Source organism: Telopea speciosissima, chromosome 1, assembly GCF_018873765.1.
Source record: "Telopea speciosissima isolate NSW1024214 ecotype Mountain lineage chromosome 1, Tspe_v1, whole genome shotgun sequence".
NCBI lineage: Eukaryota > Viridiplantae > Streptophyta > Magnoliopsida > Proteales > Proteaceae > Telopea > Telopea speciosissima.
In genome coordinates this window covers 24,154,167-24,180,571 of record NC_057916.1, presented here as the reverse complement: position 1 = coordinate 24,180,571, position 26,405 = coordinate 24,154,167, and the positions used below count along the sequence as shown (strand labels likewise).

The window sequence follows — 26,405 nt, the reverse complement described above, 5'->3', positions numbered from 1 at the left end:
CAAAATAGCCAGCATAACAATTTATAAGTTATATGTTTTTAAGAAAAGCCAATATGGATTTATAAAAAGAAAAGAAATGCTTCCTCCATCACTGATGACAAAAGAAATTGGATGGGGGAGCATAACAAATTCAATCTTTAATTACTTCCGTGTAGGCATAAGATTCAACTTATTCATGTGAACAAAGAATTTTCTACTTTTCCTCTTCTTCTTGGTAAAGGTGGTTCCCAATGGTACAAGTTTTGGGTTGAGTAATTAATATAGAACCTAAAACTTGAAAACAATATATTTTTATGGAAGGAAGCTCCAACAAGGATAGAAAAGATTAAAAAGGAAAAATACTTCAAATTGTTATTACAATAGTCTTTGAATTACTCATTTTTATTTTTCATTTCTCTTGAATATTTCTTTGTAGTTCCCAATTGTTTTTTTTTTTAATAACATGAGATTATGTATTGAAAGAGTAGACTTACTAGCTAACCAATTTTTATTTGCTGCTGTGTCATCGTGTGGTGCAGCAACGACCATGTGTGCATAGCGGGCCCCCCACTGTGCACACATGGTCGCTATTGCATTGCATGATGGCACAACAGCGCTACAATGCATAGCAACAGATAAAGGTCCCTAGCTAACTCCACTTCTTGCGAGGAGATAGAGAGGGAATAGGGGGGTGGGGTGGCGCTGGGGGACCATAAGTGCGCCTAATTGTTATGATAATGATATTATTAAAATAATTAATGGAGACTCCACAATACCTTATTTTGGGTCAAAATTCAAAATAAATTGCATTACAATTTAATAAATTATATATATATATATTTTTTTAGAAACCAATAAGGATTATAAAAATGAAAAGAAGTACATCGTACACCACAAAGTGAAAAAAAATTTCCGTAGAAAATGATTATTTTTTATACGTAAAAGTCCAATTTTATAATCTTTGGATATAAAAAGAAAATTTTTGGATAGATTACATGTCAAATTAAATGTATATGTCAGTTGTATTCTCCACCATTTGTTTAACTCTTACTTTTATGTTTCAAGTGTACGCGTTTTTAAACCCAACCACTTTTCTGACATTTATTTTAGAACAAAGTTTTCCTTGACTACGCAATGAAGGGAAACCCACCATCCTAGGGTTTTATAAAATATCCCCTATTTATAAATAATCGAATATATCCTAAGTTGCACGATACCCTATAAACACCAATCAAACCCATTGGTCAAAGAATTCTCCCTTGACTGTGGCCGAAGAAATACTTAATCCTTTATTTTAATTTTTAATGAAGGGTTATAGATATCAATATTGGTGTCCATATTGGTCATCACTAATACTAATATCAATACGATATGATATGAGAGGGACTGAGGGAGTGTGGGGGCGGGGAAGGGGAGAGGGAATAGATAATCTTAGCCTATTGGGTACCAATAATGGATCGGCCGTATTGCATTAGTATCGGCCAAAAATATGATCTTTTTTAAATTTTTGATTGATTTAAACCGATACCATTCAAATAGGTATCGTATCATATAGATATCGGTCGTGACCGATATCAAATCCTGTGACCTAAAACTACGGGACAGAAGTTGGGCATACAATCCCAATCCCAACTACCATTTATATTGTCTTTTTGTTTTCTCCCAATTGGCAGGACAATGGACAGCTCGACACTACCCATGCACTTGTTATAAAATAAAAATAAAAAAACCATCAAGTTTACAAAAGTCAGCATTGATATCACGTTTGAGTGTGAACATTGAACCATAAGCATTGATGATCTGTATTTTTTCAATGAAATGTATTTTATAGGATGATAACGTAATACATTTTTTTTTTTAATTGGATCAATATATTATATTTGGGAAAGAGAATGCTATCGGGTTGTGTATGGTGCGTAGTCTCTAGGTCCAAACATAGGGCTACACAAAATGACCACTGCATCCTCAAAAATTTCCCCTTTTCATGGGGGCACATTGATCATTTTGCTCGGTCTTATGTCTAGGCACAAGGACCACGCGTCGCACGCGATCAGGCAGCATTCTTTCTCCCATTATATTTTAACAACCAACCTTAAACACTTTTCCTCCCAACCAGGGTTTTAAGTATTGGTAATTTGTATCGGATTAGCCCATAGTTGCTACTCGCTTCCGTTATGTATTGGTAGTATTGGCTAAAAAGGTGATCATTTTTTAATTTTGGTCAATTTCAATCGTATATTGTTATCATTGACTGCGATTAATATCAGATCTAATATTGTGAGCTAAAACTCTAATCCCAACCCATCCTAGTGAAGTAAAACAATACATTATTGAATAAGAATTAGAAAAGAAAAAATAATTTTACTGAGGTATAATATTAAAATTTAGGGTGTTATTTGGCACCTAAATATGACTCAACCCTTGTCATATGGTTGGGTTCTTTCCCTCATTCACGCTTTAATTAGATAAAAAATTATAAATAATAATTGATTTTTTAATAAAATATTTTAGATTGAAATAAATAACACTTTACTGATGTTGTGGGCTATGTTTGCCAAAGAAAGTAATAGTTTTTGGAATTTATTGACGAAAATGACCTTTATAAAATATTGGGAGGGGGATCACTATCAGGCTGCGTGACCTCATTTTCGATGAATGGTATTTTCATTTCACGGGTGTGGAGCAGTCATTGCCCCACATGCGCCACATGCGCCTGGATGCCTTCTTTTTCCCTAAAATATTTTAGATGGAAACAAATAGTAATAATTGATTGGGCAAGAGATTGATGCTTGGTCTTGCAGCCCCTGCACCAGCACAAGACAGGGCTAATAAAAATGAGATTTTTTTTTTTATTTCTTTCTCATTTCAAGAAAGCCACAACTTCTGAAAGAGCTCATGATAATGGATAACACAACCCATGAAGAAAAGAGAAAGAGTGTGGCCAGCGGAAAGCAGACTCTGAAATAAAATCTTGGAATTCAAACAAGCCTCTGCCGTGATAGACTTATTTACCAAATTCCAACTTTTCACTTGGTGAGGAACCTCTCTATCGTGTTAAAGGGAAATTGGACAGGGTAGTTGCAACAATTGCTTGGCAAAGTAGATTTCCAGATGCACTAGTTTTCCATCAGGCTGCCTTGCCAATTGGTATTGGATCATTCGAATTGGGCGATTTATATCAGAATCGGTAGAGGATGATACCGATTCTAAGGAGATCCTGTATCGGTGGATCGATACAGATCAAGAGTAAAAAAGTAAAAAAAAATAAAAATTATTGAAAACCAAGGACAAATTTATTCGATATGGACCGATTTGGATTTGTATCGGACGAGACTAATCTCGTATCCAATACCTATTACTAAAACCGTGCCTCTGACCATGTTCCACTTATTATTTTCCCTTGAACACAAGACCATATTAAAGGGTTTAAGATTCTTCCATTATGAATTGATGTGGGAAACTTCTACCAAAACAAAAAAATTGATGTGGGAAAAGCATCAAAATTTCATAAACATTGTTGGTGAGGGGATTTTCATCTTCTCCAATGTACTTTAAGAGGATAAAAATCCAAAGTAGTGCACATTTAAAGTGCATCGGACGGTGACCATTGCATTTGGGAGGATAAAAATCCAAGTCTCAAGTGTGGTGCACCATCCGATGCACTTTAAAAGTACACTAGACTGCACTATTCGTTGGTGAGGATTGACGCAAAGACAGCCTAAGGCTCTAATATGCTTAAGGTCCATAAGAAGTTTAAGTCCTATAGAAGCCATATAGCAGCTTAGAACAAATCTATCTTTGGTCAGTTGAGAACAAGAATTGATCAATTGACTAGTTCTTTTCTAGGGCTGCAAAAGGAACCCTCAACCTTAACCAACAACGTGGAAGTCTGGAAGAGATGAAAAAGATTGAAAGGAGTTGAATGAAGTTCTCAAGCTAGAAGAAATCGCCTCAATATTCAAAGAATTCAATGGCGAAACTATGGTGATAAGACACTTTGAAATCCATTGGCCTTCAGAAATCAAAGAATTCAACGGCTACAGTGTGGCGATAAGAACACTTCCGGTTTTACAAGGAGGGCAAAAAAAATCACATTACCCGACTGAAAAATTTGAAGGTGAGCTCTCAAATTCATGATGATCATGCCTATTTCAGCCCATAATAACTCAAGATATGGAAGGTTTTTTTTGTGGGCCCATTGCAAATGATGTGATTTGTAAGGCTTTCTTCTCCATGCAAAATAAAACATCCAAAAGCCATGGTCTAATGGGAAGTCACTTGTCTTCTTTCAAAGTCATTGGGATGTTGTTGGTCCTCCTCATGTGCAAGGCCATTAAAGAATTTCAATTTTATTAAAATTTGCCGAATATCTAAAAAATTTCTGCCCCATTGCTTTGTGAGAGGGCACACATACTTACACGGCCATGTATGAAACCTTTCCTCATATCAAAATATCTCAAACCTAATAATACCCGTTTATTAATGAATTGTGTAGTGTGAACCCACAAAACATATAATGCGGGTAAAATATTACTTTTGGATTAACAGATCGTTTGTTCACATTGAATTCATATTATATGAGTTGTTGTAGTTAAATTAGAACTAAACGTTAAAAATTAACAGAAAAAGCCTTAAATTCTAAGCATTGTACATAAAAATACATAAATCAAAACACCAAGTTACAAACTTACATCAGCTGTGTATTTAATTGAATTTTAGTATAAAATTTGACAAATGATTAATCCAAACCATGACTTTTCTATCCAATGGTTAGAATCACCACATCAACTGTCCACATGGCAAAAGAATAGTGGCCATATACCCCCCCCCTTTTATTTTTTTCTTCTGATGTCTTTACTGTTGAACCAAACAGGCATTTGACAATGTAGAATGAACTGAGCCACAAAGTTCTCACCTTTTGGCATCACAAATAAAAAGTAAAAAGGCAAGAGATCTCTACTTGGTCACATGGTCTCTACACAAGCGTCAAGGCCAATGGGTGAGCACGCATGGGTATCTACCTAAGGGGCAGAGGTGTCATCTCACGGAGCCTTGTGAGAGGGCGTAAGAAACACAACCAAGTAAAGATCTTTTTCCCAAAAGTAAAACCAGCTTGGTATCTGAAAAACGCTTAAGAGGCAACCATTAAGTCACAAATATTGCAACTATACACTAACTGAAACAATAAAGAGACAAGAAAAGAAACTCTGTTTTATCCCCATGATGCTAAAGTCAACCCTGAAAAACACTCTTCGTTCCTTAAATCCTAGGTGATCACCTAGATCTAATGGTTGTGAATACTCCACCGATTATGTCCCCGCTATAAATGTCTGATGACACATAAGGGTTCTTCATTTCGTCTGTGTTTGGCGATGATGGAGGATTCACCAACTTCCAGGAATTAGAGCCCATTGATACTGATGTAGTGGCATCTGACCCTGGCATCATAAGAATTATATCCTCAATTTCTCTGACCACCTCTGCCATTGAAGGTCGAACATCAGTCTCATCTTGGCAACACTTGAGGGCCAATTTCGCAAATTTCTCGGCACATTCAGGAGGATAAGATCCCATGAGTTCATCTATGACTGAGAATATCATACCCGACCGGTAAGCCAGGTTCACCTGTGAATGAGTACAACATTGAACAAACCTTAATCCACAAAACAAAATCAGAAGGTTAGTTCAGAAGCAATATGAATCCTGAATAGACTTATCACATTACGTCAAATGTGCATCATGTCAAGATACATGAGGCTCACTTGAAGGAGAAGTCCGGGTTGTGAACGTGCAAACATGTATATGGTACATAATGGGCATAAAAGTGCTCATTCATTGCAGTCACAGAAGTCGACCTCACCATGTATACATGCAGGAAAAGATGATGAGATCCTACAAAATTATAAGAGGACTGCATAGTCTTTCTTCATAGTAAATTGTAAGTGGTCATAGACAAGCACCAAAACATGATTTTTGTACACATTCAGAGTACTGCGATTGACCATGCAGCAGGCTTTCATTTAGATGATATCTAAACAGAAGGAACAATGTGAGAAGCTGGACTCAACCACCTTATTCTTTTCTTTTCTTTTCTTTCCCTTTTCTTTGGATAGCCAAGGGAAGTGTAAGGTGTAAACCAAGTGCAGAAACAAACCTATGGATTAACATTTTCAACAATCTTGCTGTTGATATTTACACTCTCACATGAGGTCATAGGATGGTGGCTCTTGCATCCTGAGTATTAGCAGCATATTTTGTGAAGTTTCTATCACATACACTTGCTGTCTATAATATTCCATCTTAAGATTCACCCTTCAACTAAGAGGACATAGTATAAGCTAGTACCTCTCGAACAATGTATTTACTATTGGAGATTGGCTGCATTCCTGTCAAGAGCTCTAGATATACGACTCCGAGGCTATAAACATCACTCTTATCAGTCAATTTGAGAGTTAGGAAGTATTCTGGATCGAGATAGCCCTGCAAAGAAGAAGCATGCAAATTTCATTGAATTTGGCATCATTCATTCAACCAAAATTTGGTTCTAAGTACTTGATTTTTCTGAGTTTGAAAGCGTAATCTAACTGAAGAACTTATCTGAAAGAAATTTTCAGTTTCCACACACTTGATAACGAGTTTTCCATTTTCAGAAAAAGATTTAAACTTCAACTATGGCCATTGCCTCTGAGAAATTGAGTTCCTTAAAGGTTTTGTTGAGTTGAGTGCCTTGACCATATTATAACCTTAAGCTCTGACTAGAATGTCCTGCTCAAACCTATGGAAATATCCATTACTTTGGTCAGTTACCCCTGCTAGGAATGTGAATCTTTTTACAACTCAGAGCTCAGAGGATGTTTATATCACTCCATAGAGTATGACCAGAAACCCGTGGCAAATTTCCCAGTTGGATTCAATATTTAAACCCTGATATTTTTGAAACAGCTTCAACAGTTCGATGCAAAAGATACTGCCATTTAAAAATTACAGGGAAAATATTATTTTCAAGATGACAACTTTCAACTCAAACTGATGAAGGGCAGACAGAACCATGGAAGAACAACATTCCACCTTTAAGATGTTGGATGCTAGCTCCATTTTGGTGGGCCCTGAACACCGTACAAAATAAGAAACTTACCTAATACTAGTTTTTGTGTCATATTTCTATTTAATTTCATTTATACATTTTGAATTTCCAATCTCAAGCCAGAATGACGGTTGCTGATATGAAGTTGGATTTTAGAAAGAGTCAATTTCTTTTGGAGCCTTCATAAGTTTCACCAGGTCATGAACCCAGCTGATTACCTAATTGAGAGTTATCATGTAAGAGGTGGGATTCTTTTGGTGGATACAGATGATTTTCAGTGGATTTTCTGAAAGCTTTGAGTTTATGCTCTGACAACAAGGTAGCCATCAATGTAACACAAATGCAAGTCAGCATGATAGAATTGAACTCGTTGAATCTGAATGATATTTTGTCAAACTAAAATTGAGAAACAGGGAAGATCTATTCCATATGTTCAGATGAATGGGAAGCTTTCTGACATTTTCTATGCCATATGTTCAGATGAATAGCCAGCTTTCCCAAGAGGATCAGTAGGATATAGTTTTATAGCATTTTGGACAACCTGGGCACATGTGATGCATGCTTGAACTAGAGAAGGAAAGCAGTAATATTACTTTACTATGTTATATCATCATTTGAAGGTATTCTAGTCATGTGCACAGGTAGTGTATATTGAGGTCACTTTTCCTTGTTAGGGGGTATTTGTATCAATGATGTATTTAGCAATGTTCAAACTTCAAACACAGCACATTCTCCCACTTATTTTAAATACCAGTGGCAGGTTATTAGGTCAATCCAATAGGTTAACACCGGTCAAACATTAAAAAAAAAAAAGACAAAATACTTTGAGCCGCCTTTAGCACAGTTGAAGCCTCGTGACAATGGTTAAGTTTGTAATCTAGGAAAATCTAAAAGGATAAGGTTCAAAACTTGTTGGAGCTATACAAAAATAACTTTTCAGCACTACATATAATGTGTAGATTTGCATTGTAAATGGTTCAAGCATCCCTGTATGAAGGTTGAACTATGTGGTCTGCTAGGTTGTTGACAGGTCATTGGGTTTCTTTGAAAAGCAAGTAACAGCGTTGACCAACCCCTTTTAGTAATGGGTGATTGGTGAACCGGTTCAATGGGCCGATCAGGCAGGTTCTCAGAAGACTGGAATTTAGTAAACTGAATCTTCATATGACCTCTATTTCTCCATTTTGTTCTATTTATCTTCTCTACAAACTTCTGAACCTTTTTCCATATGAATTTAGTTGATGGTTAACTTCAACATTTTGTAAAATGGACATGTTAGACATAAGCATTGACTAGAATCAGAAGACTGAAAAACCAATTCAAAGTTGAGCTCTGATTTTTGGGTATCAACAGAACTGGTACAAGCAGTAATCAGATTCACAGTTAAGTTGGAAACCAGCAAGCAATGCTAAATCTGAGAATAGTGCTTACCGGGGTACCCCTTACAACTGTGGACACATGACCAGGTAAAGTCCCTTCATCATCCGGTGCTGGTGCAAGTCTTGAGAGTCCAAAATCTGCAACCTTTGCAATAAATTTGGAGTCCAACAGTATGTTGCTGGATTTGATGTCTCGGTGAAATACTGGTGGGGAGACTTCTGTATGGAGGTAGAGGATGCCCTTGGCTGAACCCAATGCAATACTTAACCTCATTGCGAAACTCAGAGGTTCTTTGGATTTATCTGTGGTGTCACATAAAGATTATTTAGAGCAAGTATATATACACATGGGGCATTGTTTCTTACTAACTAAAAACATATTTAATCTTGTTGATGTCAACAACAAACACAAACACAGCCTTATCCCAACTTAATGGGATCGGTTACATGGATCCAAACAAACAGAATAGAGAAAACATAGATATACGCCAAAAAAAAGGAAAGAAAAGATTGGAGAAGAGGGATGGGGAAAGAGATGAGAAAAGACAAATGGGAAGATTGCAAATAAATAGAAAGATGAAAGCTAGTAAGAGGTAAAAGGCACAGCCCGATGCGTTCAGGATAAACTCAGCTAAATGGGGTCTGCGACATGGATCCTTGCCCTCCAATAGGCTCTGTCCGAGCTCATACTTGGGACCAGACCTAGACTATGCATGTCCTTCCTTACTACTTCTCCTATAGTCATTTTAGGTGGTTAATTTAATAATCTTTATCAGCTGCAACTTATCAATTATAACTGAGCCCGTTTTGATTGAGTATGCGTTGTCTATCTCACTTGCCAAGTGTCAATGCTAAAATGGGCATACCATACAGCTCAAAAATGGATGCAAAGCTACAGAATTGCAAAAATGCCACTAGTAAACGACATTTTTATTTAAAGCTAGAGCCAATTTTGTAACTTCGGACTAATTTCTTAGCCATATGGCAGTAAAGAACAATACCAAATCATATATTAGAAGAGGTTTTCTAAGAGCGGTCACCATTTGAGCCACAATGATGACTGGTGTGGCCATGCTAACAAGTTGGATAGATAAGGAACCCTTTGAATTGGAAACCTGTCAAATTTTTGGCTGTTTAAACTTCATGCTCACCAGAAATCAGAATTGCAGTTTCCAGGTCAAACTAGTCAAAGTCAAGGGCCTTTCTCTGCCATCTGTCATAATGTGTCTAGGCTGAGATTTTCTACACTAGAGGGTGATGTGAGAAACATGTGGATCTTTTCCAGGCGACAACTAAACCCACCACATGGCAGATTTCCGATTACTTAAGGGTACCAATGTGTATATATATATATATATAATATGGAAAAGATTTTCAGTGTAGGCTGCCCAATTTTATTATGTGGGTCGCTCATTTATTTGAGCAGTGTTGATGAGTGATTTAGTCATCGTGATCAGTGGATTGGAGGGGTGTTCCTCAGATAGGATCACATGTCAAATCTTGTGAGCTAGCTCACTATATCCTGGTACACATGGAAGTAGTGGAGACAGCCTCACCATGTCCACCTTTTCCCATGTGCCATGTCTTAACTATATGGCACGCTGTCATGTGGTAAAAAGATCCATTTTCTATCCTCCAAGACATTCCAGAGGATTTTATGGTAAAATTAAAGATGCAAAACACAGAGGACTATGGGGGTTTGAATGAGACTAAATACGCAGTCAAACCAGAACTCCCCCAACTTCTAAATGATCTGGGTCTTCCATCTCAACACTCCAGATGGCAGAAAACCCTTGTCACTGCAGGCTTCACTGCCCATAGTTGTGTGTGTGTGTGTGTGTGTGAGAGAGAGAGAGAGAGACCTTTCCTTTTTCTTTCTAATGAACTATAGCAAGATGACCCCAAAAAAAAAGAAAGAGAAAAACAACCCAGGAAAAACTCTTCATTTTTGTTTATTTGAACTGAAGAACATAAAAATTGGAAAAAAAACGAAAAGAAAAAGAAAATCAGAATAACCAACTTTCTGGTGAAGTAAATGCCTCTCAAAAAGGGTATTCCTTGGAAAATCTCCTTCAATATATATATGAAATAGTACAGCTTCCAATTATCCCCCCCCCCAAATTTCACAACGAACAGTGATAAGAAAGAATATGAAAAGGTTTACCAGAAATGTGATCTTTCACTGTGCCATTTTCCATGAAATCATACACTAACATCTGCATGCACACCAAAAACAAACATAGAACGTCACATCCAAACTGGAAACCTGCAAGATATCTAACTGCATCAACAATGAAACCACAAAGGAAATTATGGTTCATTGACTTCACTGATGCCAATTTTCAAGCTGTTACGGTAGTTTCAAAGCTGAGGTTGTGACTATGAATATAACTGAGTCTCAACAGATAAGAAGCACCTGTTCACTTTTTTCGTCACAATATCCAAGTAAAGAGACAAGATTCCGATGGTGTAACCTTGACAAAAGTTCTATTTCGGTGAGGAACTCCTTCTCACCCTGTAAAGATCCATCTTGTGCACGTTTAATGGCCACAACTGTGCCATCAGCAAGAATACCTTTGTAAACCTTCCCATAGCCTCCTTGGCCAATTTGCATGGAACTGCTGAAATTGTTTGTAGCCAGTGCCATTTCTTCACAACTGAATCCTTTCACAGTCTCGATTTTGATTGGAATCCTTGATGCTGCAAAAAGTACACAAATAAAAGATAACTACATAATGATTCTTCTAAGTAAAACAAAATTTATAACAGAAGTAACACCTAGGATTACAGATTCCACTATTGGTTCCCATTGTCCAGGGACCGAATGATGAAAACTACTAGCAACTGCACAGATTGATGTCTTTGTGCTAGGGGGAAGGATAAAGCTGATGTAGTAAAGAAAGAATTTCAATTCTTGTGATCCAACAGTTTTTGTTGAAAGAAGAGTTTAAGGTCTTGCATAATTAAAATAGAGATTCTTGAACACATGAATTACGCTAAATTTAGGCCTCAAGTGGAAGTTACTAGGGTTTATATGATCAAAGGATCAACAAATATCTACTGGCTTAGATGGCTTAAATTGTTGAACCAACAATTAGAAGTTTGCAGTTTCAAAAGCCACCTATGAAATTGGCAAGTAGCAAAAATAGGAGACAAGGTAACAGAAAGTTGATTGAGATAGTTCAGCAATGTGCAACAATGGGGCAGGTAGCACAGGGAGAAGGAAAGAGTTCAATAACCACCAAGGAATGTGTTCTAATTCAAAATTACAGCAACCATAGTTCAAGAACTCGGCGAAATCTCAGGCTTAAAACTCGTTTTTTTCAATTAGTGGGTCGAGATGGGAAGTGAAATACAAAGTTACACGAACTCGATCAAGATCTCGGTTCAACCGATATGTGGACCAAACCCATGATTAAAAGGGGAAAGATCTTGACCGAGACAGTCAAGATCTCGACAGAAACTGGACTGTCTCGGTGAACTCGACAGGGAAACCAGTGGTGAGCTGACTTTTCAGCTTTTGCCACCTTGTTTCGACGGAAAACTTGCTGGAGACGTCAATTAGCATCCAACTTGCATCAAACTTGCAAGATTTGTTACAAATCATCTCAAATTTGAATAAATTTAGAAGGTAAACCATTTTTTCTGTTAAGATGAATGTAAACTAGTTTGGCACAGTCTGAGCCTTACTGGCTTTGGAAACATGGCTTGGAAGGAGAGAGGTATATCATATATGTTAAGATTGATGTAAAATACCCTACTTTACATTTCCAATGCTTATTTAAGTTGTTTTACATTAATTGAATGCTTTGATTGCTTTCTTACTAAATTATGTGTAGAGTAGGATATTTTAGTACGCTGTCGCCTACCAACCTAAGGTCCCAAGTCAAACTTCTATTTGGAGTTTGTTTTTGCAAAATCCGATAGTGCCATTAGGCTGAATACCAAGTTTCAGGCCCAAACTAGGTCTAAAACCCACTGACACCAGCCTTCGAGTTCAAAAAAAAAATAAAAATGCACCAACTCGCCAAGATCTCATCGAGATCTGAGCCCAATCGATTTGTTGGTTGGGCGAAACCAGTACCGAAACCGAGTTCTTGAACCATGACAGCAACCAAAAACTACACTCTACCACTACTTCTATTTATAAAGAGATAAAACCATACCTACATAAACTTCCCTCTTAACTCCTAAGTCCTAACTATTGGATTCTTCTACTAGATCTAAACCATCTATTTAAAACAAGACAAAAGCGACCCCATTAAAAAGATAAAATGACAAGTCTATACATGCTTCTGTTCTAAGGAAGATCATTAAATGCATTAGTCAGGAGTCATACAGTGTAAGCTCAATATGCTACAAGGACGAGGACGTAAATGACTGAGGTTGAAGTGATGAGAAACAATAGGAATGCTTCTGAAGGAGGGGAAAAAGTGTTGGTAATGATTTTGTGTATCCTGATTGGGAGAAAACTGATGGCTGGATTTTCAGATATGAGAGCCACAAAAATAGAAAGTATCTAATAACTTGCATAAGGAGGAATCTGGTCTTCAAGAAACTGTAAGCAATAGGTCATACACTAACCATAATAACATCCGCAAAAAGTAGAACAGAAAAGTAACAGAAGTCAAGGGATAAAAATTCATCACAATAGGTCATATACTATTTTCTTTCTCTTTTTCCCCAGTTACCCCCTCCTTGTAACTTTCTCTTCTTTTGGTAATGAGTTATTTATTCCACCCAAAAAAAAAAAATCCATCACAAGAGAGTGGAGATAAAACACCTCTGTGCAGGAAAAGAAAAAAAGGCTTGATTTCAATAAATTCCAGCAACCGCAAAGGAGAATAATGTGTCTGATTATTTTCATCAGCATCCAAACATGACAAACGAATCCCTAGTTATTAATGATTGTATTAACTGGAGTTTCATTATATAATAAGGCAGCATAGGTGGCAGATCATCACAAAAGAAGGAAACTCTAAGATGACTTTCAAAACAGAGAAGAGAGAATGATGTAGCACTTAGTGAAAAGCTCGCTCTGATACCATGAGACAATATCAAAGACAAGACACAAGTACCGAGAGAGAAAGAAGGAGAGAAAGAGAAAAAGAGAAGAGAAATACTATTGCAAGACAAGGAAAGAGGGCTAATGATTCTGGTTAGATGACCAAATCATGAGACCCTATATATATATATACTGAAGTAATAAAACAAGGATAGAATACTCCTCAACTTGAGTCATTACAAAACTAGCCAAACTAGAATACGGGACAGGCCAAGCAGCTAGGAAGAAGTGTAAAGAACAATTGTTGAAACTAGCATATTGGAAGATCAATGGCCAAGTGGAATTCTGTTCGGCAAATCCAGTCTGATTTCATGCTCCCAGAGAACAGACCGACCCAAAATGCCCTCCAAAATCAGGATAGACGGAACATCTTTTTGATCTTCCGTCTGTTCCGGAACAACCTAAAGCGGAATGGGTCCCCTACGCTAAAGACTATTCCCAATATTTCTTTGCAACCCCAACTGCTCGACCTCTTCAAGCCTCCTCTTCCTCCTTCTTCTGCACTCTCCCATCTCCTTCTCACAAACTGATGCAGGCATAGAGGCAGCAGTGGAGGGCATGGAAGTCCAGCTCAACCACCCAAAGATCCTTGGAAGATCTGAGAGAATAAGAACCCAATATGGCTAATTGGATTCTGGCTGCAATCAAAGATCCTTGCTTGGCTGATTTGGTGTTGATTGCAATCAAGGATTTGTTGGCTGATTTACAGTTGATTGCCTTCTAATCCTATCCTTAATTAGAGTTTACCTAATATGCTTTTTATTTAGTATGTTCTTATTTTTAGTAAAACTCAATCTTAGGCTTAGGGATTGAGATTGGGCTTTGGGGATCCAATAAAAGGATCTACTGTAATAAGGAAAGGGAGATTTTGAATAATATTGAATTTGACCTCCATTGGAGAGTTTCAGAGGAGCTTGCGAGTTCCAATCTTGTGATTGAGTGTTCTTCTTCCTCCTTGACCCTGCTCGTCCTACCCTTGGCACAAGGCTGCTCCACAAACCCAACACTCCTCTCGCAGTCACTGATCTCTGAGATCGATCTATCTATCTTTCTATCTATCTCTCTATCTATCTATTTATATATATATTCTTCCTCTTTCCTCCCCCATCCCACAGTCGCTGATCTCTCCTATTTTATAGAGGAAAAAAGCCTAGGAGCCGGTCATGGCCGTCGCCTAGTCTGCAACTACCCAGTCCCAACCTGCGGCAAAGCCACTAGAGCTCTTGCCAGCAAGCCAATTTGGTTTCGAAGCAGTGATATTGTGGATTCAAAGCAGTTTGGTTTGCCCTCTCATTCTGCTTAACTGAGTTTGAGGCGCTTTTTTCCTCTCCTCTCTGACTGATTTATTTCAAATGACATCTTTACAGGTTTGAAGCGAAGTAATTAGGGGTTTTGTTTGTTTTATCCTCCCTATTTGACCAAGTAGTGAGATGCCCCTGCTTTATTTTCTGTTAGTACAGAAATACTTGGTATGGTTCCTTTCCCGGTCCCATTCCTCTAGAAATAGTTGTTATAGGATGAAGTGTCAGCTCCTAGACCCAGTTCTCCTCCCGTTAGGAGAGTAACCACTACCGAAGACGAGGAAGAAAACGCATTGGAATGTGGATTGCCCTCTTCTCATACTCTTAGCACTGTTTTCCTCTCTGGGTATTACTGCTTTCATTCCTCTTTCCAACCCTTTTCTCATTCTTGCTGGGTATCACTACCAATACAACATATAAACTATTATAAAATAGAAACTACTTAATCCGGTATAGGCCTTAAATTCCTAATATTTGGGCTTATAGAATGGGCCCGTTACAATAGAAAACTCAAAACTAGTTAGCCCAAGACCCATATAACCCATTAGGGACTTAAATTTGGGCCTAATATTGAACCACAGGTTCAACTTCACCCTAAACATGACATGATCTGGGTTTGGGATCCATGTTGGATACAGCTCAGCCATACTCACTTTTATTTAGCACAAAGTTAGAGATGTCATTACTAGAGGTTCTAAACATTAACTAAAGCCATTTCCTTGTGAGCCCAAGATATGGGGTGCCACCAAGTCCAAAACCTGTATCCATACTCCACTAAAAGGCTACATCTTTTTATTTAGCATTCGGAAATGCAATCTATTACTGTTCCAAGATCCACGATCAGCTTAAATGGGAAAGTTGGGACAACAGAAGATAAAAGAATAGATTCATATTACAATTAGAAATTCAAACTATTGAGATGACTTATAGATCTTTTTTATTTTTTTTCAGATGGGTGATAAATCTTTCTGGAGATACTCACTTTGGCCTCTTCTTGAAAATGCCTGCTGGTTTCCCATATAGTTTCTCATTATAAGGATAAAAATAAGTGCAAATAATGTAGCAGAACCTAAAATGGCCCCTGCCAGTGCACCCTTGCTTATCCCAGAGCTTGGGGTAGCAACAATCTCTGCAAAAGAAAAAAAGAATCACTGGCCATCGACTAAATTATCTCCCACAGTCACATTATATTAACACAAGATTAAAGTTTGGATCAAAATATAGCCAGAGAAAGGAGTATTAATCATGCTTCATATTTTCATGCAGGCATTGGGTCCAAAGGCCAAGTGGGGCACCCCAGAGAAGGGAGGAAGCGCATGCCCAGATTATTTATGATAAGAGATGACAAACTGTAAGGAAAAGGGACAGGAACTTTGATGCTTAGTGCCAACTGGACAGGTACATTCCAGCCTACAGTTCTCCTGGGTGGGAACACTGAATGGATGGCTATACCCTCCAGCATAAGCTCCAGGTTTACCATCATGCAAGTGTTAGCTAATATTTACAGTTGTGGAGGGTATCTTTGATACCTAGTAATACAGAATCTCTCACTAAATATGCCTGTTTCCTGTTGGATATCAGCTTACTTACCATTTTTATAAGGTCCCAAGAGAGTGAAGTTGAGAAGTTCATATGGCCCAAAAATATTGGTCACGGGAATTTCAAAACTTGTTAGAATGCCCTTGATTCTCTTGATCTCACTCACATTAAATGTATAATTAACAGGAAACAACTTCAAGTACATCCTCAGTCGAGGGCCTTCTTCCCAGATAAAGGTATCAATAACCATCTGATAAAGAGCCAAGTTGAGACTTGAAGACAGGTACTCATCAAATGGAATCTTATATGGACGAAAATCTGAGAATCCAGGACTTTTCAACCGATATCCAACCCAAAGCGGTGCTGCACAGGAACAGAGTAAAGGAGCTGCAGGAACATATTCGTATCCTTCGTTCTCAGGACATGATTGAATAGGACAATCCCCCATGGGGCTTGTTGAGGTTGTGTCTGTATGATTGTCTGAACTCAGAGATCCACAAAACTGGACTAAGTTGATTTGCTTTGAAGCCATGCATACAGGATTCCCTTGAAGCCTGAAAATCATGTAGAAAACTAATGGCAGTGAGAACCTTCCAAAAAAAAGGGCCTTTTTTTTATCAACAAAGAAAAAAAATTACTATAAGCAAAGAGATACAACGATACATTGAGGACTGCCAGCCCAAAAGATGGGACCATGACCAGCTACATCTGTCACTAGAATACAAAATAGAAACCAACTTCTTCTTTGTTTTATTTGGTGCAACAGAAATCAACTTCAATTACATTAAATGAATAACCCCATAATACATGAGTTATCATAGTGGTTCTATTACCAAGAGGATCTACCAGGACAATCGCCATCCTAGACATCTAATGGGAGATGTTACGCTGAGATGCTAAAGCATGGATCTTTCTAAGCCTATGTTGTGACCTCCATAAAGCTCTATCTTAAATACTAATGCATCCAAAAGCAATATATGAATTAGTTACGAACAACACCATATTAAAACCAAGGGAGAATGAATGATGAAGAATTTAAAGAGCCAGAACCTCAGCTGTGTAGACATTCCCCGCCCAACCTAAAGCCAAGAAGATGTAGCTAAAAGCAATATATAAATTAGATAAAACATAGCTGGAGAATAGTGAAAAGATAGCTTGGAGGCGCAGTTATGCCCACCCTAAGGTAATATCATCAAAACAATCAAATATTATATTAAGCACAGATAATTGATGCTTAGGGGAGCTCTGCTCTTAAGGTGCATGGCATAAAGTGAAGAACAGTTCAATCACAATGTAAAGAATAACTCAATTACAAATTGAGAGATTGGATAAAACAAAGAATAAATTTAAGTCCTGAATATCATGAATGCAGTTGCAAATGCAGACACCGACCTGATGGTGACATTTGGAGGGAGATTAAGATTTCCAGAAATATTTGTCAGTAAGTTATTCCGGAAATCCCTGTAAAAGAGAAATGCAAAGAATAAGTTCAGAAAGAGTTCTAACCAACTCCCAAGTGTTGCTACATAATTGTACAACAGATTGGACCTTGATTCTTGGTAAGATACAGTTGATACTAAAACTGAAGAAAAGAGAAGGAAAGTTGGGGGGGGGGGGGGGAAGGAAAAGGTGTTTTATGGTTTGAAGTCTTACAAAGTAAGTGGTTCAGTATAACTAGAAGTACCATTTTGCCAGATGGTGGATGGAACAGAACCATTCAATGAATTATTTTCTAGTAAACTGCAATAAGAAATCATTAACAAAATAAACCCATTGACAACATCAGATACATGGCCGTTTGAACTTTGTTGTAAATTATGTCAACGAATATTATCACCACAAAGATTAATAGACTACATAAAGGAAAAGGAAAAGGAAACCAAAGTATACTCACAATTTCTGGAGGTGAAGAAAACCCGAAAAGTTAACAGGTATAGGTCCATCAAGATCGTTATTTGACAGATCACTGCACAAATCATTCAATATGATTTTCTTGTTCTTATCATCTTAAGTCGGGAGATCTCAGTGGTGTCATTGTCCAAAAAAGATTCCTTCATATTAGGGATACTTGGGGCACCAATAGATAATTAAAAGAGTTACTCATGGGAAAAGCTACTTGTAATCTGTCGGATAGATGTCCAAGTTATATAGGAGTTTGCTTGGCTCCTTTCTGACTTTAAAAATCGGCCCCTACATTATGGGACTCCACATGGAATCATATTCAACAGGAGAGGAAATCATACTTACATGGTGGTGATATTATCAGAAAGCCTATTTGGTGGTATAGATCCCTGAAGTCGGTTGAAGCTGAGATCTCTGAAATGTGCATGTTACCAGCAGAACAAATACACCCATAACAATCATATAGCGTGCAATGAATATGTCAATATAGAACATGAACCACAGATTCCTCTTGGAAATATTAGCGTCTAAAAAATCTCCTACAATACTCGTGAACTTACAAATAGTCAAGGCTTAGTATACTGCTTAGATCAGGAATTGGTCCTTGCAAGCTGCAGTTTCTGAGACTCCTGAAAAGCAAAAGGGCAAAAATTAAAACTTTCACCGCATCTTAAGAGCTTGCTTTGACACAGGAGAGTATATGCACATTTTTTTGTCCTGTTTTAAATTTATATAATGCTTCCAGAAGCTTGGGTTAAAGATAATTGTAAGTGTAGATGACAGAACTCCATTAGTTTCCAAGACAAATGATGGGTGCTGGTCTGATGTGTGATCTGAAAGCCATAGGAGTTCAATACCCAAAGTTGAACAGAGAGCTGAGATGACTAGGTCCAGTGGAAAATAGGAAGAATCTCATCCATTCCATAGTACATTCAGGGACAGGAAAATACCTAGAGGAGATGTTGCATATAATTTGGTTTGGTCAATGAAAAATCGGTTGGTGAAACAGGTTTTTGAACCGCTAGATTCTTGAATTCTTATTCTGTTAAATACATGCATGTTTAAGAGCCCCACCTATCTTAAATGATTCAACTAAAGAAAAAACTAAAATTACTTGGTATTAGAAAATGCACTTACAATTTCAACAGTTTTTTCATGTTGCCGTAAGAAGCTGGAATAATGGTCCCATAAAAATGGTTATTGTCAAGTTGACTGCAAAACAAATATCAGAGGGAACTTAAAAAAATTATCCACAAGAATAATCATATACTTCTACAATGAACCACAGCTTAAAATGTCAACATACATCCTAATGTCTCCCGCAGCACATCTCCTTTTTCATAGATATGAAAACAAAAATGGGGGAATTAGTCGGCCAAAGGCTGGGCACCTCCAGTTCCCCCCCCCCCCAAAAAAAAAAAAAAAACTTCAAAAAATGAAGCAACGTACCTAGTTTTCTTTTTTAATACAGGAAATTCTATATCCTATCCATAAGTAGTTTTGTGCTTTGATTGATTAAATTAACAAGTTAATGTGCCTCTCATTGTATGGTATCTAATGTCCAAGATTATTTATAAATGAAGAAAATTTTATGTAAATACAAAATTGTTATTAATTTATATCATAATATCAAACAATTCACATTATTTGTGTACAAGAAAATGATAAAACAATATGAACAAATATTTTATGGCCTTTACTGCAAAACTAATGCATAGAAATCAATATGGAAACAAAAACATTGCCATAATTCCTAGTAAGGGTGTTAAACGGTTCGATTTCGGTGTAATTGGTTCAGTTCCGTGCAAGGCTTTTTAGGTGAAACCAGAACTGAACTGTTTATTAAATGGTTTCAGTTATTGAAACCAAAAACATTTAGTAAACGGTTTCAGATTATCGGCCCTAAATGGTTTCGGCCACATTTTAGGTACTTGGTTCCTAAACGGTTTTGCCTGTTTTACACCGAATTTAAAGCTTGCTGGATGTACTCAACAAGACACATTGAAAAGGATATGATTCTAATTCATAGAGAAGCCAAAATATTCATAGAAATATTGAATACTATTCTACTAATGTATTTGAATGAATCCAACCCAATTATTTTATTGCAAATTCCACATATACACTTCTACCAATCCATGTTTAACTTTCATTGTTTTCAAATTAAGCAGCAATCTATTGTCTGAAAACACTAATGGTTAATTATTGCCATTACATATTACTAGTCTTTGTTTCGGTTTAAACGGTTTCCTAAACAGTTTACCAACGGTTTGGTTTGGTTTCGGTTTAAACCGTTTAACTAAACGGTCCCAATTTTTTAAACCAAAACCGAACCTTTTATTAAACGATTTCACATTTTGATGTAAACGGCTCGGCTCGGTTTCAGTAAAAGGTTCGGTTTGATTTTGACACCCTTAATTCCTAGCAATGCAACTAATCATGATTTCTTACATAGTATATTTCCCAAGGTGAGTTCAGTTCTGTTGTTTAGAACAGAACCAAATTTTGAGAAAGTGAACAGCGGCAGCAGTGTTGAAGAAGAAGAAAAGAGGTGAGATGGAGAAAACATCACAACAATGGGAAGAAGGAAAGAGGTTAGGAAAGTCCCGACCATAGCTCAAAAACTGGCCGAAATTTCTCAAATTTCGACATGTCTGAGATGAAACAGGAGGCGAAACCCAGAATCAGCATTGTTTTGCCGAAATTTCACTCATTTCAGTCAAAATTTCGCTAATTTCGGTCACAAAAATGCACTGTTTCATCAAAATTCAATCATTCTGGTCATTTCAGTTATTTCATCCATTTGCCCTCCAAAATGGCCAAGCGAAACTCATGGAAAATATAAACTGTTTCGGCGTAATTTCGCCAAAATTTCAGAATTTCGGTCAGACTGAAATGGCCTTACCGAAACAAGATTTTGAACTATGGTCCTAACTCCTAACTGCCTCCCCCTATTATATTTTGTCATATAAAAGAGTGGAAAGTACTGGAATACCCTAATACATAATACTAAATTCCCATTCTATACAACATTACAGAGGCATTCCCAGAATACCCTATGTGTTGTTCTAGCACTCCCCCTCAAGCTGGGGCTTAGATATTATACATGATTAGCGTGTCTAACAAAACATTAAAACTTGCGGAGACAATTGCTTTGATCAAGTTACCTGTCACTTGTTCCCAGTTCTCACAAATGGTACACACAAGCATCTAGATTGAAGTTTCTCCTTGATAAAGTGCCATTCAACTTCAATATGTTTGGTACAATCATGTTGGACTGGATTGTATGCTATACTGATAGCTGGTTTGTTGTCACAATATAGTCTCTCCACCTCAAATCCCAACTCTTGGACCAACTTTTCAGCCATGGAAATTCACAATCCCCATGAGGCATAGCTCTAAACTCTGCCTTTGCTTTCAATTTGACCACTACAGATTATTTCTTGCTCCTCCAGGTTACCAGATTCCCACCAACAAAGGTGCAATATCCTGAAGTTGATCTCTGGTCTGTGACTGATCCAGTCCACTCAACATCAATATATGTCTCAATTCTCAGGTGATTGTTTTTCTTGAACAATAAACCTTCCCTTGGGCCAGACTTTAGACATCTGATAATTCGGTAAAGAGCTTCCATGTGACCAGTTCTAGGAGCAAGCATGAACTGGCTGACTGCATTGACAACATGTGATATTTGGACGTGTGAGAGAGAGAGATAAATCAGCTTGCCAACAAGCCTCTGGTATCTCCAAGTATCACACTATCACTAATCAGCTGTTCATTTTCCTCACCTAGTTTGTGGTATTGATCAATGGGTGAATCTATAGGCTTGCAGCCTAACATCCCCGTTTCACTTAGCAGATTCAGAACATACTTCCTCTGACAAATATAGATACCCTTGGCTGACCTTGATACCTCAATTCCTTACGAGGTACCCAGGTCTTTGATCTCGAATTGTTGGTCTAGATACTTCTTCAGTTTTCTCACTTCCACCTCGCCAGTTATCTCCATATCATCAACTTATACAATAAGAGCTGTCAGCTTACCAGTTGCCCTTTTTGTTGCCTAGCTTAGATCTATACCTTTTTTACCATGGCTTGTCTGAATCTGAACCGATTGAACCAAGCTCTTGGTGATTATTTCAAGCCATGTAGTACCTTATTCAGACGACATATCTTGTCTTCAGCTTTAGGAAATTTGAATCCTAGAGGTTTTTGCATGTACACTTCCTCTTCCAGATTACCGTGCAAAAGGGCATTTTTCATGTCAAAAATTGATATTGAGTTATTCCTAATTAACAGCCAAGCACATGGAGAACTCTTGTAGAATTCAACTTGGCTACAAAAGTAAAGGTTTCTTGGTAATCAGCCCCATATATCAGACCGTACCCCTTCATCACTAGTCTGGCCTTATAAACTAAGCCATCTAACTTATAATTTACTATAAATACCCATTTGCCTCCCACTGGATTCTGACCCTCTGGAAGGTCCACCAATTCCCATGTACCATTCCACTCTCTATCCTCATTTTCTCACATATAGCTTCCTTCCACTTAAGATTTACCATAGCCTCTGAGACATTTCTGGGAATTGGAAAAGCTGACAGAGCAACAGAATATGCTAGACTAGTGGAAGAGAGAGAATAATAGAAAACAAACTCGGCAATGAGATAATTAGAGCAAGCACTTTTTCCTCTGCAGACAACAATGGGAATATCAAAGTCAAGAGAAGAATATGAAGGAGGGGATGTAATGTAGCTCTAAATAGGAGGCAGTCCTACTAGAGGCCAGGTGTACAATGGTTCTGAAATTGACCAGCCGATTGGGGCAAAGTAGACTAATTTGACTCAATATTAGGGTTAGGTAAGGGGAATGAGTGAATGTGATATATGATAATGATGGGCAGGTCTGAAGGAAGTTAATGGTATAGGTTTTAAATAGGTTTAAACAAAAAAATTAAAAATCTGAAATTCTAGGGTTAGGGTTTAGGTTTTGGGTTTTAGGAAAATGGAATTTAGGGTTTAAAGTGGTGTTTAGGGACTGGGCTTGGGATCGAGTGCTCTAAACAGTAAGGGGGAGACTCGATAGTAATTTGGGCAGAATTGGATGGCTAATTAGGTCTGAACAGATTTTTGACTATTTAGGGTTTTAGTGAAGATGAAGGGGAATTAGGGTTTAGCTATTGAAGATGGGGCAGCAGGCTAGGTTGAGTGGAGGGGTTGTAGTGATGCTATGTCTGAAGTTTGAGGGGATTTGGATGATAGGATATGGCTGGACAGAATTTAGAACACTAGGTAATGTAGCTCTAGATAGGAGACAAAATCCCACTAGAGGCCAAGCAATAGGATTAAGAAAGGGCTGCTGGTTTGATTGGGCAGTTTGGGGTTGTTTAGGGCAAATTTAGGGTTTAGGCTAGGGTTAGGGATGAATGTAATATATGGTAATGATCAGCAGGTCTGGGGGATTATTTTGATATAAAAATATTGGGATTTGGATGAGTTTAAAATTCCTGCAGAATTAGGGTTAGGGTTTCGGGTTTTAGAAATTAGGAAAAACTACTAAAACTAGGGTTTCAAGTGGGCTGTGAGGGCTGGGCTTGGGATCGAGTTTACTAAACAGGGAGGGGAAGGTTCGATCCAAATATGGGCTGGTTCTAATGGTGGAATCAGGCTGTGGGGAATTTAGACTATTTTAGGGTTTTAGGGTGTTAATGGTGGTAGGGGAAACTAGGGTTTATGGGGAAAATCAAATAAAAATAAAAGGGGGAATCGATTGGGAGGGAGGATGAATGGAAAACAGAATTTAATCATTCAAACTTACAGCAAGAATCCACCGGCACTCACAAAGGAGCAGGAGCAACAGCAGCAGCAAACTGTCTTTCTTTTAATCAAAATTCAATGTGGGGGAGCCTCCACGATTTATTATATTTATAATATGGCTAATGCCAAGTCCTACTACAAATTAAAGTCTTCTCCTTCACAAAATCGTGGAAGGGAGAGGCTTAAATCTAACTTAACTAATTAAAAACAATAAATTCACTAAGATACCCCTACTAACTTAAGTTAAGAGCTAATTAACTAATTAACTTAAAATGGACCACTTGAACCAATTGGATACAACCAATTCTAAACCGGTTCAATCTAAAAACAGAAAAATAAAGCTAAGTATGGAGAATACTAGCAAATAAACCTACTCTACGGCTCCTTAATCAAGCCCTAAGTTCAGGACTTCTTCTTCTTCTTCTTCTTCCTACTTGGAGCTGCATCAACTCTCCCCGTCTTGAAAGCATTCATCTCTGATGAATGGCTGGAGATCATATAATGATCTTCCAAGTCAGGATCAAGGTTCTTGAGTTCATCTTCAACAGATGGTTCAAGCTTGTATGCAGACAGCAGCTCTTTGACGGATGAAGAATGTTGGAACTCTGGCTGGGCAGCAGCCTCTTGAAGGATCACATGAACACCTCGTACATCATCATCATCAAAGTAATTAGCCACATCATATTCATTATCAGGAGGGAATGCATGAATATGATGTGCACCCTGGTCTTCATCTTCACCTTGAACTTCTTCCTTTTCAGCCATGTTGATAGGCTTCTTCTTGTGTGGGCAGTCCCTAGCAATATGCCCCTTGTCTTGACAGTAATAACAAGTGAAAGGGTCGTTGCGGCCCATAGGAGCTTTGCCCTTATCATCCACACGTGGGGGAACAGCAGGGCGAGAGGTGCTGCCTATAGAGGAACCTTGTTTTGAGGTGCTAGTGTTGATGTAGGTCGGCTTGGAAGTAGAACCCGGCTGTTTACTTGAAGCTAAAAGGTCCTCTGCTTTCAAGGCCTTCTCAAAGCAATCTCGAATGTCTGCAACGTCAACCACCCCAATTGCCCTGTTGATCTCACTTGACAAACCCAACCTGAACCGGGAAAGCATTTGGATGCCCTCCTCCCTAATGCCAGTGTGAGAAGAAAGAGCATCGAATTGCCTCATGTACTCAGTTACAGTCATGGTTCCTTGGCGGAGGGAGTTGAATTGATCTTGTAGCTGAGACCTGAAGTGCCTTGGCAAGTATTGCTTACTCAGGTTGTATTTCATGTCTTCCCAAGTGCGGGGTGCAATACCATTAAAGTTTATCTCTCTTTCAGTGGTTCTCCACCACTCACGTGCTGGTCCGACAAGTTTAGCACGGACTAACTTCATTTTCCTCTCTTCATACAGGTCATACCAGTCGAAATAATCTTCTACTGCAGCAAACCAGTCATAAAATACCTGGGAGTCAGGGTGACCATTGAATTCTTTCAGCTCAAGCTTCACCTTCTGGTTGTCGGTGTAGCGCCGATTAGGGCCCTGGTCTCCAATGAAGTAGGACCTCATATACTCCTCAAAAGTAGGCTGGTGACCTCTGTCTCTGTCTCGATCTTCTCTATCTCTGTCTCTGTAGCCTCGGTGGTGATCTCTGTGTTCCCGAGAAGGCTCACGGGCATCTCTAGGTCTGTGACGTCTGTCCCGACGATCTCTGTAATGATCTCTACCATCCCTGTCATCTCGGTCAGGTCTGAATCTGTCCCTGTGACCTATGTGTCCATCTCTATAACCCCTGTAGTCATCTCTAGGGCTCCCATCTCTGTCAGGCAGCCTCTGTACCACTGAATGGAGTTGGTACCTGTCTTCTTCTATGAGCAGGTTGTTGTCCCTATCGGGAGGGATTCTTTGTCCTTCCAAGTGTTGCAATCTAGTCATGATTGCGTCAGTTGTAGCCTTTTGGTCAGCAGTAAATTTTCTGAACATCTCTAACATTGCTGCCATGGGGTTGGGTGGGTGTGGCAGCACTGTGGTGTGCACCGGATTGCCATGTTCATCCATGGCTCTGATACCAAGTTAATGTAGCTCTAGATAGGAGACAAAATCCCACTAGAGGCCAAGCAATAGGATTAAGAAAGGGTTGCTGGTTTGATTGGGTAGTTTGGGGCTGTTTAGGGCAAATTTGGGGTTTAGGCTAAGGTTAGGGATGAATGTAATATATGGTAATGATCAGCAGGTCTAGGGGATTATTTTGATATAAAAATATTGGGATTTGGATGAGTTTAAAATTCTTGCAGAATTAGGGTTAGGGTTTCGGGTTTTAAAAATTAGGAAAAACTACTAAAATTAGGGTTTCAAGTGGGTTG

At 38.2% G+C, this 26,405-nt stretch overlaps 1 protein-coding gene across 3 annotated transcripts in view; it reads right to left on the bottom strand.

Moving 5' to 3' along the window:
* Window positions 1-26,405, bottom strand: part of LOC122648766 (probable LRR receptor-like serine/threonine-protein kinase At1g06840) — a 101,148-nt gene that overhangs the window by 44,552 nt on the left and 30,191 nt on the right. For 2 of the 3 annotated variants that reach the window (XM_043841988.1, XM_043841989.1), the window contains exons 8-20: window positions 19,387-19,461; window positions 18,810-18,878; window positions 18,595-18,663; window positions 18,242-18,313; window positions 18,001-18,087; window positions 17,740-17,808; window positions 16,399-16,901; window positions 15,791-15,937; window positions 10,859-11,142; window positions 10,607-10,658; window positions 8,495-8,745; window positions 6,325-6,459; window positions 5,195-5,604 (exon numbers count right to left, since the gene is read on the bottom strand). The exons of the other annotated variant lie outside the window; for it this stretch is intronic. In XM_043841988.1, coding sequence (XP_043697923.1) covers window positions 5,254-5,604; window positions 6,325-6,459; window positions 8,495-8,745; window positions 10,607-10,658; window positions 10,859-11,142; window positions 15,791-15,937; window positions 16,399-16,901; window positions 17,740-17,808; window positions 18,001-18,087; window positions 18,242-18,313; window positions 18,595-18,663; window positions 18,810-18,878; window positions 19,387-19,461 — 2,164 coding nt within the window. In that variant the 3' untranslated portion in view covers window positions 5,195-5,253. Of the gene's footprint in view, window positions 1-5,194; window positions 5,605-6,324; window positions 6,460-8,494; window positions 8,746-10,606; window positions 10,659-10,858; window positions 11,143-15,790; window positions 15,938-16,398; window positions 16,902-17,739; window positions 17,809-18,000; window positions 18,088-18,241; window positions 18,314-18,594; window positions 18,664-18,809; window positions 18,879-19,386; window positions 19,462-26,405 lie in introns of those variants that run through there. 3 annotated transcript variants of the gene reach the window in all.